This window comes from Cariama cristata, unplaced genomic scaffold (assembly GCF_000690535.1).
Source record: "Cariama cristata isolate BGI_N322 unplaced genomic scaffold, ASM69053v1 scaffold22439, whole genome shotgun sequence".
Lineage (NCBI taxonomy): Eukaryota > Metazoa > Chordata > Aves > Cariamiformes > Cariamidae > Cariama > Cariama cristata.
The window spans coordinates 44,631-64,957 of NW_009634410.1; the positions used below are offsets into that span (position 1 = coordinate 44,631).

Sequence of the window (20,327 nt, forward strand, 5' to 3'; positions counted from 1 at the left end):
GGCAGTGGGACCCTGCGGGCGCCCCGCGCCAGCCCGGAGATCAGCGATGTGGAGACCAGCTCGCTCCACAACGGCACCAACCGGCTGATGCTCCCCCCCTCAGCCCCGAACCCCCACGGGGCCCCCAGCACCGCTCCCAGCAACACCGAGTCCGTCCACAGCATCTACCACGCCGACTGCCACTTTGAGCCGGTGCGCTGCCGGTCATCCCTCCCGCAGCCAGGCCTTGGCTTGTCGAGCCCAGAGGGGATCCCCAAGAATATTGTGGGTGGCAAAGTGTACCCCACGGTGCACCCCAGTACCTCCCACGAGATGCTGAAAGAGAAGAACCTGGGGGAGGGGGCGGTGAGTGCCGGGAGCAGCACCTTGACAAGCCTCAACATCCCCCCCGGGCCGTACAGCACCATGCACAAGCTGCTGGAGACGCAGAGCACGGGTGAGCCGGGGGCTGGACCTCAGTCTGGGGTTGCCTTCCAGAAATACAAGCTATAACCTAACTTCTTTCTCTTTCTGAATCTTTGCAGGGTTCTTTTCAGTCCACGTTACGGAGAAAGGCGATGGCTTTCCAGGTGAGGCCAACATGAATCTTCTGACCTACCTAATGCATCCGATAGCCAAAACCAGGAGGGAGATTTCAACCTCCCAGACTTCATACTTGCAAGAATCCAAGGGAAATGAATGTTTTCAATGAACCCATTTGCTTCCCTATCCCCATCTCCCCCCCTCAAACCAATTTATTCTGCAATTACAGGGAACACTCCCCAAATCCCTGCGCTCCCCAGATCAGCTAGAACGGGGCTCAGTGACACTAGGCAGAGCTGGAGCCCAGCCTGGCTGCTTCCAAATGGCCACGTCCATTCCTTGCCGAAATGCAGGGGTTGGAGGTGGCTGCGTTGCCCATCACCTGCTGCAGAGCTTGGGGATGGACGCCTTCCAGATCTGAGTCCCAGCACATCCCTGAGCACTACATAGCTCCGCTCCTCGTGGGACACGAGGCTTGGGGAGATTGGGTGTTTGCTTTGCACGAGTGCTCCATGGCAATCGCAGATGCTGAGTAGTAAAAATCTGTGATTGCTCAGGAAGCCCATTACCAAGCTGGACACCAAATGCAGCTTTCCTGGATCAAGGGTTTCATACCTTCATTGCAAGGTGCTCTTTCCCCCTCCACGTCCTGAAGTTTGGGAGCTTGGACCAGTTTAGTCCAAAGCCTCTTAGCCTCCAAGAAACATTTCTGGCCAAGCTTTCCCAGGCGGTCAGTGCCTTTTCCACCCTACGACAGTGGCACTGACGTTTCCAACCAGGAGCTGTGCAGGGAAGAGACCAAGCCCTGCCCCCAGCCCAGACCTGCCCAGAGACTGAACACACAGAGCTGGGCTCAGAGTTGGTTTAGCGCTGGGTTTTTATTCGCACTGCTGCATGATGCTGTGCATGAGTCAGGAGCATCCTTTGCAGATAACCTCTCCCCTTGCAGCCAGCTAATGGGATTTTTGGGGAATATCCGCTGGTATTTTCACCTGGGAGCCACCTGGCAGCTGGGAGCTGGCATTGAGGGCAGCGCTTGGAGAGGAAAGCTGGTGATTTTGGAGCATCAGCAAACAGTGGGAGCAGGAAAGGAGGCTGCTGGCGGCAGCGCTCCCGATAGTTACAGCCCAGACCCTGCCAGGGCCAGGGGAGCTGATTGCTTTCTTCTAGCCATAATGGCCAGAGGTATAACGAGGTGGGCTAGGGGTCCAGGGCTGGTGGCAGTGTCTGCCTGGGGGCAGCAAAGAGGGCTTTGTACTTGGGGAGAAGGTGCTCAGGGAGCCCAGGTTTTGCCTAGGGCTCTTTAACTCAGCAGGAGCCCTTTTCCCCTTAGGAAATACCGGTCGTGTCAAGGGCAGCAGCTTGGTGCTAACGGGGACTGGGGGTTGCTCCCATGGCTGTCCGCAGCCTCCCTGTCCTGGCTGACAGGTTGCCCTGCCCCGCTGGCATTTCAGGTCCCTGCCAAAGCTCCTGCAAGATCTCCAGCCCTTGCACCAAGCTGGACAGTGGCTCCTGCAACCCTGAGAGCTGCCCCTACTGCCTCAAGGCACTGGCGAGCGAGGCTGAGCTGACGGACAACGAGACGGCTGACTCGGACAGCGAGGGGGTCTACGAGTTCACGCAGGATGCCCACTACAGCGACCAGCGGGACCCGCAGCGGGGCAGAGCCCGGGCCAGGAGAGCAAGCCGGGTGCTGGCCTTCTGGCACGTGGTGTGTGAGACCTTCCGGAAGATTGTAGACAGCAAATATTTTGGCCGTGGGATCATGGTGGCCATTCTCATCAACACGCTTAGCATGGGGATTGAGTACCACGAGCAGGTGAGTGCTGTCCCAGCAGCTCCCGGCACAGTGGGGATGCATGTGGTGTTACGGGTGCAAACTGGGCGCTGGCGGGATGGTTTGGGATGAGAGGCATTGGGGTGCTGTAGGAAGGGTCCCAGGACAGAGCAGGACTGGCTTTTTTTCTCTGAGCCTGCTTCCAGCTTGCAGGCAGTAATCACCCTGGCCTGCATGAGCTCCCGCATCCCGGCCCCACCAGGGATGCTCAACACCATGCCGAGACCACCGTCATGTGGGCAGGACCACGCGTTGCTGGGTTCTGCGGCCCGGGGGCCGAGGAAGGGAGCAGCCATTTGCCGCTTGGTTTGTGCCAGCCCGGCAGTGCCAGCGGTGCTGCCGGCGGCTGCGGGCTCCGGGGTCGGTGCAGCTGCAGGCAGGAAAGTCTATTGAATTTGCAGTCCCTGGGGAGGAGGTAACAAATGCCTTTGGCTCCCTGGTGCATGCTCCAGCAACAGCACGCTGAGTCCAAAATAGACTCATTGCTGGCTATTCCTCTGCTCGATTATCAGAGTCCTTGCAGGCAAGAGACTGCCTCTGCTCCAGCCTCTCGCACACTTGTCACCTAGCAGAGCTTTTCCCTATATATAGTCATTAAGAAAAGGAGTTGCCGTGTTCCTCTCGAAATGTCTCCATAAGGATGACAAGAGCTCTGCTTTTAGAGAGGTTTTTGCAGGGTCTGCTCTCACGTACGTTTTGTGGCTGCTGCTGGCGGCACGCCTGGCATGGTGCCCTCGGTCCTGCCGCAGGCATGGGATGGCTCGGTGCTGCAGGTGCACGCTTCGTTTGGATTTGGGGTGAAGAGTTGATTAGCAGGGATGCTGAGATGCTGCAGAACCTTGTTATATACCCCACCGATGTTTGAGGGCTCCCAGGGGCCGGGTGCTTCTCCCGGGATGCCAGACCTCTCCCCTCCCAGACAGACACAGCCACCCCTGTCCCAGTGCCAGCCTTTGCTGGGAGCTCCCTCGCATCTCAGGTCACAGCTGTTTTCTTTTCTCCCTTCCTGGCACGTTTCATGTTTGCAGTTGCATGCAGAGGAGTTTCTCCCACAGCTCGCAGGGGCAGCGGTGATGGCTGCAGGTCGGTTCCAAATTCCCGTGTCCTCCCGTGGCATTAATGCCTCAATGACCGAACGCCAGGGAGACGCGGCTGTGCTAAATGTGTCCCTTCCAGCCAGCACCTTCTCCCTGACGTCCTAATACAGTCTGGCTGGCTAACCGTTGTTTTCAGTACACATTAAACAGCGATGCGCTCTGAAGTCCTGCAGGTTTCACCTTTGTGTGCTGCCCTTGGCAGGGAAGCTTGAGTGATTCCACCTTTATTTAATAATATCGGGAAGATCGTCTCCTAAGAACCTGGGGAGAGGTGGCTCACAGAAACCGATAAACAATTATATTCATCCTTTGGCTGAAAGGTGAAAGTAGATGGGCTGTATCTTTGCTGCGACTGTCCAAGGGGCAGGTTGTCAAAGCTTGTTGCCCTTTATCAGGAGCAACTTTGGGAGATGCTGGTGTAGGCTCCCACCGCGCGTGTACCGGGGACACCATCCCACCGGGGATGGGTGGCTGAGCAAGCTCCCATCGCCAAACACCCTAAAGGCATCACAGCTCCTTAATTCTTTGGCTCAGGGGAAATGGGGCAGCGAGGTGCTGGCCTCTGCCCTGGCCAGCGGTGAGTCCCAGCAGGCAGCTGGATGGGAAGAGGCAGATTTTTGCGGTGGTTTTCAGGTAACAAGGTGAAGGGAGCTGATAAGCGTGGGGAGACTCCAGACGCTGTGGGTGGTTGCTTTCTTTGATGGTATTTTGAAGCTACTACTGTTCCAGATTCCTTTCTCCCAGGCATTTGGAGTGAATAGCGGAGCTTGTTTTTATTAGTTCATCTGCTCAAAGTGGCAGCGGAGAGCAGAGAGGTGTTTTTTTGTAAACTTGGGAGGCTTATAGTCTGCGGTTTCATAATCTGACAGTTATGAGAGCAGGAATTAGAGGGGAGAAATGCTGGACCAGGCCTTTCTGCAGAGATTATAAACAGTGAAACGTGATTTTTTTCTTTTAGAAGAGCCTTTCCTGAAAGTACAAGTGATCAACCATGCCAAATTTATCTTGATTGGCTGATGTTCGCAAAGATGTGAGGGAGCCTGAAGAGTACTTGACTCCATGACTTTCTATATTAAGCTCTTTGCTTATTTAACGAATATTTACCTCTTGGGCTTTTCACATGAGGCCACCCTGGGCATACTGGGCTATATTAGGATAAATACTTTCGGGACATGTTTTATGGTGCCATGTCAAAAGGTTTATGTTTACCAGCACCTTGCAAGAGGGGAGAGGACGCACTAGCAGCTACTTGGTGAGAGGAAGGATGGGCTGGTGGTTACTCAAGGAGGAAGAAGGTTTCTGCCCTCCCATCTGTCCCCAGCAATGTTGGGTGGGATTCAGCAGCTCTAAGACCACCAGAGCATCCTGGACTTCAAGACAGGAGCTGGTCAGCTGAGGTCGTCCTTATAGCCAGGGGAGAAAAATATGCTCCTCTGGAGGTTTTGCATCTCACCTTGGGACAGGCATCCTGGAGGGACCTGCTTTTTCTCCATGGAAGATGCCTAGGAGACTGACACAGTCTTTCAATCACTTGCTTAACAGACTCATCAACCAGAGAAGGCCAGGTGGGCATATTTAGGATGAAAGTGGTTCTTTGAAGGCACCTCAAAATGAGTGGAAATTGGGAGTGTGTTGAAAACTGGCCCCCACCTCTTGCTGTTTATTTGCATTCACCCATCAGTCAGCCTGGCCAGACTGAGCACCCATGGCCAGGGTGCTGGATGCACATACCAAAGGTCGTTTGTGTCCACAGGAGCTTGTCTCCTGCCCAAAGCCCCTCTCCATAGACCACCTTCCACAGTAAAGTCATTGTCCACAAATATTTTACCATCATATGGCTGGGGATTCGGGAGCTGGGTGTCCTCTAAGCTCCTTCTGACGTGAGCTTGCTGACTTTCTCACTCAGCATCAGGTTGCTTCCCTATGGTTCCTGCACGTGTGTGAGCCCTAGGCACACCTGACCGGGCTTAACTCCGCTTTTTCTGCCCATCCAGCTCTGACTTCTCGCCTTTCTCACCACTGCTGGGTCCCCTGGGAGGAAAGCAGAGTGGTTTGAGGGCACACAGCACTCACCACATCACGGCTGCTGGGCAGCAGGGTGCAATTTTCCATCAGGGAGATGACAACCAGATTGCTGCGGATTATTAATGTGACTGCTAAATAGCTTGTTTTTCTACGGAGATGAAGCAAAATGCAGGTAGAAACTATTAGCTTTGGGTAGAGGGATATAAAGGTGATTTAAAGGTGGACTCGGGGGGATTTTAAATACACTGTTGAAGCAATTGACTGATTTGCCTTAGGGAAGCTGAGACTTCGCAGCGCTGCGGGTTCAAACGGCTAGGGCTTTGCAAAAGCTTGTTCTGCCGTAGAGCAGGACTAAAACGTGCTGCTAAACCAGAGGGTTTCTGTGCTGCTTTCCCCCCAGCCCTGGCTGTAAGCCAGGCTGTGTTCCATAATGTGCTGCCTTTTTTTTTCTTTCTGGTTTTTTTTTTTCCTTTCAAAGTCCTTCCTTGGAGTAAAATGCAAAGGCTTTAGTACAAGGCGTGATGTTGGACTCCTCAGCAGGGTAAAGAATTCGGCAAGGGCTTCCTTGAGGAAGGGCTTTGGGGTTTTGTTTTTGTTTTTAAAATCTGGTTCGCATTGAGCTGCCTGGCTGTTCCGATTTTCCTTGTCTGAACTCACATTGTATGAACTATACCCTACATATTCATTTGTTTAAATAGCACTTGAATTTCAGCCACCGTCTCTGCGGTGTTTCGCCATTGTTAACATAACAAGAAAGAGACTGGAGAGTCCTGCACTGGCCTCCCCAAAGCTGCAGTTGGTTCAAATCCATGGCTGGAGCTTGTGGGGACTTGGATCTAGATTGATCCAAAACTCTGGTGTCTCTGAAGGAAGGAAGAAGAAATTGATTCAGACCTGCAGAGAACCTTTTGTTAATTTTCAAAAGCAAGTTGGAGGGATAACGAGGGTGAATGACTCTCTGGGACAGCACCCAAGGAGAAAAGCTCGTCATCCATGGGAGACAGTTCTTCAAGAAAGTGGGAAGAGGCGATGCCTGACATCCCCTCAGCAGGAGGATAACCTCTGGAGTAACCCCAGCTACAGCAAGGAGTTGTAGGAATCCACAAAGCAGCAGGGCCCCAAACCAAGCGTGCAAACGCCGTCTGCGGAAGGCGGGAGCAACCTAAACCCATGGGACTATCTCCAGCTCAATTCCTAGTGCATCCTGCTGCAGGGGCCCGGAGTGTACACCGTACGGATGATGTAAAGTTGTCACTGGTAACATTACCATCTAATAGCTGCTGCGGCATGGAAATATCAACCATCTGTGCCAAAGCGTCAAAGGAAGGCTTGCTGGCAAAATGCATTAAAATGTCTATTTATGTAAACAGTCGAGGCTGGAGAACATGGGAGTCTTCTTAATCGGCGTCAGAGGATGTGGAATTTTTGGGTATCCAGGATGATCAAGAGGGGAGGTGAAGCGTTAGAAAACCTGCCGGCATGGAGGAACCATTAGGCTCCAGGTTCAAGCATTATTAATAGTCACCCAAATGGTCTTTATGTGCTTCTGCTTCTGCCTGAATTCAGTGTGCCGGGAAGAAGGTAACTGAAAAGTATCAGCTGTCGTGACACCCACTGATTGATTTCTCCACGTGGGAAGAAAATTTGATTGCTCCATGGAGAAATGATGTAACGGAGCTGGGCAGTGGGGATTTGGCAGGCTGGGGTGCTTGAGGCTGTGTTAGTGTCCAAAGTCCTGGGCAGGCTGGAGGGCAGCAGGTCTGGATCCATTTGTGAGCACTGCGTCAAGAAATAAGGACGTCTTGGGGATTAGAAGCACTTTGCTCCCAGGACTTGGTGGCCAAGAGCATCCTGACCTCCACCACTTTCAAGCCAAGTTAAACATTTTGCTGCTGGCCACAGGAGTGGCGGAGGGCAGCTGCAGATTTGTCGGGCACATGGAGGCTGCTCCTTTGACATCCTGATGTGCCAAAATGAGATCTTGCCAGGCGCTCGTTGGCCTCACAAGGAGGCTGTGGAGGATCTGGGGATGAGCAGGAGCTCGCAGGGTGTGTGCTGCCCGGCTCGCCCTTGTCTGGCTCCATAGGGTGGTCGTGGGCAGCACCGTGTCCCCTCCAACCTCCACGACTCCATGTCAGGTTGAACCAGGACATCTACATTTTGGCTTCTTTCATGTGCGTGGATTTGTGTCAGGCCTCTAGGTCAGGAAGGAAGGGAAACCTTTTTTTGTAAAATATTTTTGGTATCTCTTGCACCTCTTTTGAGTTGTTTCCTGCAAGTGCAGGGACTCAAAGACCCGTCCTACATCCAGGCAGCAGCTGGTGCTGCACCGAGGGCTCTCTGCATCACACACCGATGCAGACCAGTGCTGTACCCTCTTAACCCTGCACCCCACCTGCTTTACTCCAACGGTGGCCTTAATAGTCCAGCCTGACTTTTCTCTGTGATGGTGAAATTTCTAATTTGATGCTTCCCTGTATGAATCTGGTTCATTAGGCTTTGATTCAGGAGGGCACTTAGGGGTGTGTGTGTGTATCCCTTGAATCAATGAGACAGCCTTTCCCCGGACAACCTCCGTCTGCCCCAGGCTCTTCCCAGGAGCTCACAAGGTCCTGTGTTCATGCATCATCTTCTCTTCCTATTGGTATCTCCACTTCCACTCTGGTGCATATCCCATGTCTCTATTTAACTCCATTACACATCTTTCCAGCCCTGTGCCAGCTACTGTTAGCCAAGCGATCAAAGCTTTGGCAGCTCAGCAAGGCTTTCCCTCCCTCGGCGTCTGCTGGCTTTGCCCCATGCAAGGCTTGTAGCTAGCGTCAACTTAATTTCTCAGCGCTACAGCTGCATAGGGCACTCCCGCGGTAGGAAAATGAGGTGCCCCATAGATTTGCACGTGCTGTATTCAATTAGCTCCTGCTTAAGCAGAAATTACTCTTATTAACGGTTTGTTGTTGGAGACTGGAGAAGTCAAGTCAACGCTAACGGAAGTCATCAGAGCTGTTAATCACTAGATTCAGCGGCTTCTAAACCAGCTCTCTGTTATTGGGGGTAATTCTTTTTATGGATGTCAGGAGTTCTTCTGCTCCTCTGTGATTTGAAGGGTTTATGAGGTCTTGTAGGAACTCGCGTGGTTTAATTGACTCGCTCACGAAGATCTTCCAGAGTGCCATGCAAAATACAGGGGTGCCACGGACCTCATAGTCATTACAAAAATGAGCTGTGCCTATAAAGCAGACTTTATCCTGGTTCTGGAGACTGAATGATTTGAAAATTAAATGAGATTTCATGCAACTGGAAAATCTATGGGTTTTTTATCAGATAATTCAGTTCTCTGCATGCTTTAGGGATGAGGCTATGTGGATTCCTTGACATCTACTAAAGTTTTCTTCAACTCCCTGGATGGGGAGCTGTAAGTGTCAATCCTTTCCTGTTAATTTAGTTCAGAGGCTGGAAATGCTCAGGCTGCCTTAGATCCTATCATTACAGCTGTTGTTTCAGCTGCCATCCGTAACCTCATGTTATCTCTGCTCAGGCAGCGTTAAGAAGAGACTCCGGCTCAGTGAAATGGGAAAATGATGTGTGCTTTCGAAACCTGCTTCATCCCCACGCGGATGAAAAATCGCTGCTGTCTGCAGATAGCTGGGCATTTCTCGCTGCTCCTTCTTTGATTATTGTGGTTGTTCCCCTTGGGTGGGAGCCAGCAAACTCAGCTAGAGCTTCTGGAGCATCCTCAGCTTGCACCAGCAAATACTTTCATCTGTAAGCACTCCTGATTGCTGATTGTTGGTGATTTCCCAGGGATCAGTCCATTTTTTCCCCCGGTTCTCCTGGTAGAGGTTGGCCGCCCTGCTGTTGGTGCCCATCACCCTGCACTGCTGCCGCCCATGTCCTCGCAGAGCCCCTTCCCACCCCACTCAGCCCCCAGTGGGAGCGGGGACAGAAGCTGAGTGCGTTTTCCCTCGTCTCTGCTGGATTTCAGCTCTTTCTTATAATTGTGTTTTTTGCTGATGTTAGGAAACGACCAGCTTTTCCCCCGTGGACGTCTGTCAGCATTAGAGATAGTGTTACCAGAATCAGAAACCCGGGTTCAGCATGCAGGAGCCGTACAGAGACAGCCTTTTTCTTTCTCTTTTTTTATTTCCTCCCTCCCCCGGTACCTTCTCAAGTACTAATGGGGAGATAAGTTTCAAACTTGGTTTAGATTAAGTAGAAATAGAGGGCTTTAAATCTCAAGTACTTACAAGGTGTGACCAAGTGGAAATGCAGCTTTTGTTCAGCTTAAGCTCCCTCGAAACCTGGGCAGATGGATGAGCCAGTTCATGTTTTTCTTGCATTTTCTGAGATAATATTAATCCAGAAATCTCAAGCTGTGAAAGATAAGGAGTTGAGGCAAGAATATCTGCGGTGCCTCCTGAGAGCGGTAAAGAGAGCCCAGCCCCAGGGCTTGGGGGAGGAGAGCATGGTCTGCAGGTCCTGTTTATGGACCTGGACAGGGATAGTTCATGGCAGGTCCCTTCGGGGCTGGTTAATGAGGTTCTCCATCGTGCTCGGGGCTCGTCCCCTCATTTGCACCCTGGAGGCAGAGGTGCATGGGGACACAGCCCCATGTGGGCACACGCGGCCGGGGAATTCGGTGGTTGGCCATGGCTGCTCAACAAGGATGTGGTGGAGAGGAAGGTCTTGCACCAGAAGGTGCCATGTCCATGGGACTCAGCTTCTTCCTTCTGCAAGTGTGGGGTGGGAAGGGACATTTATTAATGGGAACCGGGAAGAACGGGTGGAAGGTGAGGAGATTAGCGGCGGTGGTGGGAGGGAAGTCCCTCCTGTGCAGACAGCTCTGGTTTCTCCACAATGAAAGCTGCTTTCCTCCCTTTCTTCCAGTATCACTTGCCGTGGCATGAAATATTCAGCCTCCATTCAGCCCGTAACAAAATCCTCCTTTCCCATGCGGTGATGGGATGAAACTGGACTTGTTCTCTCATCTGTCAAAGTCATTTCCTTTTAATAAATGCCTATAAATCCTGAACTTCCCAGCAGTTCTCCTCCAGCCCACCAAGGAGTGAGCACGCTGCCCTTTCCGCGTCTCCAGCCCCAGGAGGAGCAGAGCAAAAACCGCTGCAATCCTGCTCCTTCCTGAATTGTTTTCTTTAACCAATTTGGCAGAAGATGAGTAGAGAAAGCCTATCGGTCTGTTGGGCTCCAATTAAGCATGGCTCAGGTTCGCGCTGCTGGGCCCAGGGCAATAGCTAAAGCCCGCTGCCTTTTAAGGAGCCCCAAAGACAATGAATGTCATCGCTGAAAATATGCGTGGATTGAATTTCTGTTTATAAAGTAGCAAGCGGCTCTGGAGCTAAGAGGAGCTGTATTTAACTGAAGGGAACCAAAGTGGTTTTTGGGATGGCCGCGGCTCAGCGGGTGCACCAAGGCGGGGGGATAATGTGGGTGCGATGGGGGCAGGGCACGGAGAAGGCTCGTTGGTTGATGGAGGACACAGTCATGAGTTGTAAATGATGGGCAATCGGACGTGGGAGAGGGCAAAAAAAGGGCATCTCATTTTGTTAATTAATAGCTGCTTCCGTTCATCAGAATTTCTTGCATTGTGCCCCAGGACTCATGGTCTGGCTCCTGTTTCAAGGCAGACACGATGCGTGTCTGCACCCACATGGAGGGTGGAGAGGGTGTTAATGGAGCAGTGTCAGGTTGAAAATCACGTCTCTGTGTGACCCGTTTGATTTTTTTTTTTTTGATGTATATATATTAAAAATCTGCAAGTGATGAGTCAGTAAAATGCTGTTGGTGTTTCCTGTGAAATAGCTGAGGTCGGTATTTTCTTTCTGTGTTATTTTTCCTTAGTTGCCATGGTAATGATTTCAGAAGGGTTTTATTCTGCAGCCGTTTGAATGGGGTAGAAGTTTTCATGGTCTTCTGGATTCGCTCGCAGAAGCAGAGCCCTCGGGTTCAGGAGGGATCTGCCTCCTGGCCGGTCTCCCCATCCCTCCCAATTTGCTGTGGCGAGACAGAGTGTTTTCTGTATTTTATTTTGTTGTTGCCAGGAGAGAGAGGAAAGACCCTGGGATGCTTCTGCTCTTTTGTGCTGACATCCCTGGGGGCAGGGGCTGGGCCAGACCAGGCTTGGCCACAGCCTGGAGCCCGCTACTGCCTGGGCAAGGGGGAAATGGGGGTGGACGGATCCATGCCAGACGTGCCCACGGCACAGGTCTGGTGATGATGAAGAGCCTGGGACATGCCTGTGCTTTATACGGGTCATGGCTGGAGGAAGGCAGGAGTAGAAGCCTTATAAGCTCTGTGCACCGTCTGCCAAGGCACTTGGTTGCACTTCATCACGCAGCAAGGCTTGTCTTTCAGGAATTGGGGAACAAAGTCCCCAGGGCTTGTGCTTTTAAAGACCCCAGACCCTGTCCTCACCTTTTTCCCCACTTGTTGCCTGCAGCCTCGCTTGCTCAGCAGACACCTGGGAGCCCCGTGCGCAGGAAGGAGTAGTGTGTGCCACCATCTCATGCTCAGCCAGGGACGGAGCCCGTCCCTTCTGCCATTGGAAACCTTGCTCATCAGCTTGTACTCAGTTTAAAAAGAGGGAAAAAAAAATAAAATTTGAAAGAAATGCGTTACAGCCTATTTCTGAATGCTGAAACAGGGCAAGGCACTGGTCCAGCTCTGAGGTACCCCTCCAGGTAACATTTAGTACCTCCAGACATCTTCCCTTGCCTCCTCCTGTCCCCGACGGCTTGGTGCCAGGCAGGGTGTAGAGAGCATCCCCTCCTCGCTGCCAGGGTTTGCACCCTGCCGGGCAGGGTTACCTCTGGGTGGGCGCCCACTGCTCCCCTCCTCCCCGCCGCCTGCCTTTGCCGTGTGATGTTTGTGAGGGATGCTGCACTGTCTGCTCCTATTTTATGTGCTGCCAGAGCTTGTCAATGTGCTGTTTGGTACATCAACAAATCGACACTACACAAACAGAGAGCTAACAGGGAATGATTTATCCAGGACACCATGTCTGTGTGTCCAGCAAGGCGAGGTGTCCTGGAAACAAAATTCAGTATTTACCAAAGACTCATCAGAAGAGCTGGTATTTCGTGCCACAGCTGAATCGCGCTTGTGTCTCGCTCCTTCTGGTGTTGCTTGTTTAATCATAGGATGCTTTCCTTTTAATTAGTCACTGCTGCTACTGGTGAGAGAATTAGCAGACTCTTCTTTTAATGGAGAAGCTGAGGCTGTGGCAGATGTGCTGTAGTTGGGGTGGTGGGCAGGAGGCTTTGTGTTGCAAAGAAACCCCAGGATCTGCATCTCGGGTTCTGCTTCCCTGCAAAATGCCCTTTCTGGGGGGGTCCCGGAGGGGTTTGTTTTCCAAATTTATCCTTTAGTCCAAGGAAGGATGTGACCTCCCCTCGCTGCTGTGTTGTGGCCCTCGGAGGGGAAAGCTGCTTGATTTTACTTTTCCTCTTTTCCTCCGTGCCCAGTGAGGACCCGTGGAGTCGGTTGGGTGTCAGGAGTCGGTGACTCTCCCAGGTACATTATGTCTAGAGCTGGTCAATATTGTTTTGATTAGACAATTATTGTCAGAAAATGGCAGTTTGTCAAACTTGAAGTTGTTTGTGGGAGGCGAGCGGTTTCAGTGAACTAGCTTGAAAAAAAAATTAATTTTTGAAATATGTTGTCTGAGATATTTGAAATGTCCATTTGAACAGTTTGGGAACAAAAAGGTCTGTGTTCTTCCTCAAGCTGACTTTTATTTATGTTTTTTAATTTCAGTTGATTTACGGTACAGAGCAAATGGATAAGAGAATAGAGACTGAAATGGAGGCGAGAGCTTTCAAAATTTTGGGCACAGTGTGTTTCGGTTTGCCAATTCTGAAACTCTGCATTCCTGTTTGGAATGGGATGACAATTTCAATTCCCACAGGAAAGAAAAGCCACTTTCCTGCTGTATTGTAATGATGTCTAAGGAAAGACGTCTCAGACATGTTTGTGATTTCTCTCGAGCAGAAGCATCTTATAAACAGTCTTATTGTACATACGCATCTATGGCTGCGGGGAAATCCCATAGCTGGCATTCTCAGAAGTACCTAAATCCCCACTGCCTGGCTGTGATCCCCTTGGGCAGGATCATGATCTCAGCCCACCTCTGTTTTTATAAACAGTTCCCAGTGCGGGTCCAGGCGGGTGTCCCGTGGTCTGGCTGCAGCGATGTGTCCCTTGAAAGGGATGTGGAGCTGTTGCAGGGGGCTCATGAGCTGCCCTGGGGACCCCCCGAGCAGGAGCGAGGGGCTTAGGGGAGAACACTCTGCAGCCGGCTGCAAAAATCCTCCGAGTAATTCACACTGCCCCATCTCAACTGTGAGGGATGTGTTGTTTCCCAAAGCAAAATAACTCCTCCATTTCAGCCGGGCCTGGCTGTGGTGTGCTTCCAGGAGATGCTTGCCTCGCCGTCCCCTGGCAGAGCGCCGGGCTGCCCTGGAGACCTTCCTCTTCTCCTGGCGGGGTGAAAGGGAACTTTTCCCTTCCTCTTTCAACCTGTTTTGGCCATTAATCTTAGATTTTTGGATCTTGATTCTCACCTCTGGTTCAGGAGATCCCACTCTTCTCTTTTATTATGAGTGCCCAATATCTTGGATATTAAAAAACCCTTTCCTGTGAGGGAAGTGGAAAAAGGGTGTGTGGAGGAGGAGTGGGGGGCCAGGCGGCTTTTTCAGGGTGAAGCAGGGGGAGATGAACAAATCCAGCACTGCTGCAGGTGCTGAGCATCACCAGACTACATGGGCTGACCTGTAGCCCTCCTGCATCAGCGCTAGGGGTATTTGGGGTTCTCGTGAGCCAGGTGGGCTGGGAGGGATGTTTCACAGGCGGAAGCGTGGTGGGGTCACAGCCCTTCCAATGGGTGCTGGGGGTCCTGGGAGAGTTGCAGCATAAGCACTGCTTCCCCCATGGCTCCCCACATCTCCCAGCTGTGCCCTGCCAGCACCTCCCATCCGGATTTATACGTCCCAATGACATCTCCAACCAGAAGCTGCTCACGAAGTGCAAAATTTCATTAATCCACACTATTAACACGACATCTCTGCCAGGGCTGGTTGGGTTTTCCATGTCAGCCCCCGTGGGGAAGGGATGCCGCGGCTGCGGGAGATGCCGGGCGCTGCTCACGCGTCGAGGGACTTAACTGGGTTGTGCCTGCGGGGCCGGCTGGATTCGGCAGCACGGTCGCAGAGCGGGACCAGAGGGTGGAAATCAGCCTTTGGGGCCCAGGTTAGTGGCGCTGATGGATGAGAAGGAAAGCTTCCAGGAACATGTTTCCTTTCCAGCAGTATCGCTGCGGTAATGATAACAGCACAGCCTGCCTTGGTGCTGGGGCACTTGTGAATGAGTTGGCATTTTTTTTGTGACTAATGTAGACTTTCAACTATTTGAAATTGTCCTGAGGTGCAGCTTGACATATAAGTTCTTGGCCTATTTATTACTGTGTGTCTGAGTGTTCCCATAGGTACATGATTTTAAACCAAGGCTGCGTTTAATATCAGAAGCTGGAGCATTTGTATTTAGCTCTAGATTAGCAAGGAGGCGATTTGGGCTGCATGTCTTGTGTGTTTGGCAAGCTCTAGCCAAGGGATCCATTCCTCAGCGAGGATGTTTGACGTATAGGAAGTGTTCAATGCCACCTTTTCTTTCTTTTTTGTTACATTTCATTTTCAACGCTGCTGTTCCCCCCTTTGCTATCCTGTGACTGTTGCTGTGTCATCACAAGCTCCCACCGGTATCAGTGCGAGTCCCCAGGGATTACGCTACCACGCTGAAATACCGGGCCAATTTGGGTCCCCATCTACCATCGCACTGGGTTGGAGGAACTTGAGCTGCAAGGGCTCGGTCAGCTGCGCCTGGAGACTTCAACCCTGAAGAAAGAAAGAGTTGAATGCCCACGTGGATTTTTCTATTTATTTTCCAGCATATATCTGTGAAGCCTTCAGTCGCTGTCGTTTCTTGGGGCTCTGAAACACGGTTGACCAAGTGTCGACCCTGCCCCTGAGCCATCCCCTCTCCTGGCTCCCATGGGGTTGGGTTGGGGTTGGGTCTCCTCATGTCAAACCCTACAGCATGTGCCATGGCGTGGCAGCTCCTGGTCTGTTGTAGGAAGTTTTTGGCCAGCCATGAAGGTGTTTCATGTAAGTGGTGGGAGCAGTCAACAGCATGTGTTGCACATTGGCTTCTGCTTGTGGGGTAGCGGCTGTGAACTTGCACATCTGGCCATAATCCACCACGATGTTCGGGCATCTAAAGCTGCTGGTGGTTACGCGTGGGGACTTAAAGTATCTGAGTGAGTTAAGTGCCAAACCGCTCCAAAAAGGAATCCAGCACCCGCTGTCTGTAAGGTGTTTTGTGAACTGTGCCAACCCACTGCCCTGCGGAGGACCTCGGCGCTGCCGACATGCCCACGCGGCCATCTGCCAGCAGGACGTTGGCTCCTGATTTTAATGAAGCCTTTGAGTAGAAATGTGCAGTTGTGGCCGTGTGTTGGGGTTAAATGGGGAGAAGGGATCTGGTACTGCAGATTCTGCTCCTGTCTTTGTCACTGACTGATCCTAAACAGACTACGCCACCGGTTTTTGTCTTCTGCCATATGTTTTCCAATAATGCCCGCCCACCCATCGGGGAAAGCGCAGCGCTGGGTGTCTGCAGGCATTGTTGGGAACCCTCTGTGAAATATGCTAGAAAAACATGAAAGGTATTAATTTAGGTCTAAGATTACTGGAAGTCTGTTTGTTAAGGCTTTTTTTCATACCTCTATTTTTAGATTGCCAGTCTGGAATGCCAGGTTTGGGCCCTTCCTCAGTAGCAGTGTTTGGCTCCTCCTGATAATGGGGCTTTTTTGAGCCACTCCAGTTATATCACCTCAAACCTCTGCTTTTGAAAAATCTTAGCTTAAATCTTTCGATGAGATATTGAATGAAAAGACCGGCCCTAAAAGGATATTTATGTGAGAAAACGGTCCGACTTTTCCCTCTGCGTAAGGCGAATTGGTTTGGCGGGTGTGAAAGTGTTAAGACTCGGTCCACGCTGTTTCTACATAAACCTCCTGAGGTGGTACTAAAGCTGTGATTAACGTGAAGTCCATGTCTGGATTTACCTGCTCAATTTACAAAGGGTGTATAAACCTTAAATACTCTGATAGTATTTTTCTTCTCTCCCCTGGGCTTTGAGTGAGCTGTTGCTATTTTCTCGCTGCACCGTTAGCATCGGTATTGCTACGCTTGCGGTATTGGGGCTTGTTGTATTTCCAGCTGTAATTTTGGATACGGAGCCATGCTGCTTACTGTCTCCCTTTCCTTCTCTTCTTTCCCCAGCCGGAGGAGCTTACCAATGCCCTGGAGATCAGCAACATAGTCTTCACAAGCCTTTTTGCCCTGGAGATGCTGTTGAAAGTCCTTGTTTATGGTCCTTTTGGCTACATTAAGAATCCATACAACATCTTTGATGGGATCATTGTGGTGATTAGGTACAAACCTACAGCTTTCTTTATGTGTGTTTCCCCTCATTTGGCTGTTTAATTAAACAGAAAGTAATGGAGAGTGGGCATAAATACCTTCTTATGACACTTTATACTTCTGTGCTGTAAATTAATGCACTTAGACACAATTGCTAATACATATCTTGGGGTTAGTTTATGGTCATTTTAGAGAGATGCCCAAGCAGAAAGCTATCAGTCCCAATGCCCTGGGAAAGTCTGGGATCCAAATGGTACAACCAGTGCCTGATTAAGTAGCTCTCTGTCTTTTTGGCACGTGCAAAGGCTGTAATTGCCCCTGCAGCTGCAGCCACTGATTTGCAGGCGTGTTTTTGACACTCTAGTGGGGCTCTGCTCTTTGCAAGCCTGGATGGAGTCCAGCTCACTGGAGGCATTGGCAGTGCATCTCTGCCCAATTTCCATCCCTCTTCTCTCTGAATTTCACCCTCCCTTTGCGTCTTCTCTGTGCCTTTGCATTAGGCTTTGTCTTCTCATCCTGCAATGACCTCTTTTTTTGTTTTGATTTGTTTTTTTTCCTTCCTCAGCGTGTGGGAGATAGTGGGCCAGCAAGGTGGGGGGCTCTCGGTCCTGCGGACCTTTCGGCTCATGCGAGTTTTGAAGCTTGTCCGCTTCATGCCAGCCCTCCAGCGCCAGCTCGTAGTCCTCATGAAGACCATGGACAACGTGGCCACGTTCTGCATGTTGCTGATGCTCTTCATCTTCATCTTTAGGTGAGCGCTTCCGATTCCCTGTCCTGAGGTTGCTCTGGGTTTTTAGGTGGGATCCCATGGCGAGATGAGATGTAAGTGTCCCTACCGGGACATGGCTGAGCTAAACGGTCCCAGCAACAACATCGCTGGCCAGTGCTGGCAGCGGCATGTTGCCCTGACTAAATTCTCTTAACTCTGGCCAAATGAGACATCTGTCTTTGCAAGATGATTTACAAGAAAAATCTTTCCGCTGGGTGATTCCTTGACATCACCCCAAGACAGCGGTCCCATTACTTACTGACTAGCAGAAACCCTGGTGCTAAAAAAAAAAAGCCAAGGAGAGAGTGATGTTCCTAAAATAAAGTCAGCCATGGTGGTGCTTGTGCTCTTGCATGGCTTCTTCTTCCGAGAAGTGGGAATGTTAGAAATAGGCTTGGCGTAGCCCCAGATTTTTGGATTTTGGGCTAGATTTTGAGAAGAGCCTGTCTCCTGGTAGCAACCAACTCTGGTGTTCCAGCAATCCAGGCTCTTGGAAGGCTGAAGAAAGCCGGTCTCTTCCATGGAATAATGTCCCTTCTCCCAGGGAGACATTTCACTCCAAAACCACCTTTTGCAGCCGTGGTGCTCAGCAGAGCTGTAGATAATTTGATTATTCAGGTTACTGGCTGAGAGCAGGGGAAAACAAATTATTCTTTTAGTATCAATCTAAAATGAAAGGTATTATGTTTTCTTGTCGATCGAAAAAGCTGGTTTGGGTCCCCTGATATGTCTCATTCAGGCATTTCACAGAAACTCTTTTTGTCTTCCTAATTCAATTGAAGCATATTTTCCTGAAAATGTGTCATTACAAACCAGAAAGTCAAAACATTTTGTTTAGAAAGTGTTGAAACACAATGTTTTGACTTAAAAAAAAACAAAACAGAGGAAAAAGAAGGAGTGGGCATACTTTTCGGTTGAAAGTTTTTGACGGATTTGACCCAAATTCACAACTGGTTTGTGTGATCTTGAGGCATGTTTTTCAGTGAACAAATGATTCATCTTCTTTAAAAACAAACAAACAAAAAAATAAAAAGAATTTCCCAGGTGAAACCAGGAGACAGTCAGTCCTGCTGTATGATGACTGGTTTGTACCGTGGTCCTCTCGCTGAGCCCCTGCTTTCCCTCCCATGCAGCATCCTGGGGATGCACCTCTTTGGCTGTAAGTTTGCTTCGGAGCGAGATGGTGACACGTTGCCCGACAGGAAGAACTTTGACTCCTTACTCTGGGCCATCGTCACCGTTTTCCAGGTACAAAATGGAAAATGTCACAACTCACGTGAGTTTTGGGGCTGCAAGGGCTGGGGTTGTTTTTCCAAAGCATCTGACAGCTTAGTCAAGCTCCTTGCCATGGAAGGGAGAGGACCCAAAACCACAAGTGCAGGAACACTGGGGTTTTCAGACTGGTTGCCAGAATAAATCGGAAAGCTAATGAGGAGAGGCTGCTGAGGCAGAAGGCTCTTGCATTTGCAGGGTATGGGCTGGGTGGGTGAAAGTGAGTGTAGAGGGTGGAGGTGGAGGGGAGGACATCAGGACCATTTGCAGTGGTATTTCAACAAAGAAGAGAATCTAGTTTGAGCCCATAATTGGTTTTTTGTTTTAGCAGCTCTGAGCTCCACAACTGTGGGATCTATGGACTTTTAGCTCTTCTGGCCGACCAAAGGAAAGGTCCAGCCCAGGCGACATTGCAGTCCCTTACAGCTGAGCGTGTGCCCTGGTGCGGGGGGTGTCGGGGCAGTTTGGGCAGGGTCCTTACCAGTATCATGGGAGTCACAGTCCCTTTGATCCTGTCTCTTCACTGGCTCAGAAGATGGCTTGGGCCAGATTTATCCTCCTGTGGTTATAGCTGTGATGGATTCCCCCAAAGTGGGGTCCTTGTCTGGCCCATCTAAAGCACAGACACTCAGCCAGGCTCAGGGAAATCAGCACGCTATCCTCCATTATCTCCATTTTCCTGACACCCTTCCTCTGCAGATTTTGACCCAGGAAGACTGGAACAAGGTCCTTTACAACGGTATGGCATCGACCTCCTCCTGGGCTGCTCTCTACTTCATTGCTCTGATGACATTTGGGAATTACGTTCTCTTTAACCTACTGGTGGCCATCCTGGTAGAGGGTTTCCAGACGGAGGTAATGTCCTCACGCTCATGCCTTTGCTTTCTTCTAAAGTTTCAGGGCCTCCAGATCCTGGAATTTGATTTCTGAGATGGACAGCAATACGTTTGCAAGAGTGGTATATGAAAAAAGTGGGGGAAAATATTAGGTCGTCTTCTATTTATTTTTTTTTTTTTCCTTTCTTAGCTATGGTGCAATTTAATACAGCAAGCCTCCTAAACGAAGGGCTTAAATGAAAAGCATTGTTAGCATTAATGCAGGAGTGGGAATTCAGCGGTGAGTCAGGCACTGCGGATGGGATCGCTGCTGTGACAGTCTCTTTGAAACAGTTCTCCCCGTGTTTGTCAGCCAGATTAAAAGCCCCTCCTGAAAACTTATGCAGGCTGGTAAGAGATTAGTGACACAATTATCTTTTTTGATGGTGATGGTATGCATTCATGGAGCTCTTCCCGTTTCCAGCCCTGCAATGCTCT

The 20,327-nt window shown here is 50.6% G+C and overlaps 1 protein-coding gene across 1 annotated transcript in view; it reads left to right on the top strand.

The window, feature by feature from the left end:
- Positions 1-19,869, top strand: part of LOC104167036 (voltage-dependent T-type calcium channel subunit alpha-1G-like) — a gene marked incomplete at its 3' end in the record, with an annotated part of 37,689 nt that extends 17,820 nt beyond the window's left edge. The window contains exons 8-14 of the mRNA XM_009707156.1: positions 6-436; positions 525-569; positions 1,977-2,341; positions 16,833-16,984; positions 17,539-17,724; positions 18,876-18,990; positions 19,714-19,869. Of these exons, the coding sequence (XP_009705458.1) occupies positions 6-436; positions 525-569; positions 1,977-2,341; positions 16,833-16,984; positions 17,539-17,724; positions 18,876-18,990; positions 19,714-19,869 (1,450 nt within the window). The remainder of the gene's footprint in view (positions 1-5; positions 437-524; positions 570-1,976; positions 2,342-16,832; positions 16,985-17,538; positions 17,725-18,875; positions 18,991-19,713) is intronic.
- Between the last annotated feature and the right edge of the window lie 458 nt (positions 19,870-20,327).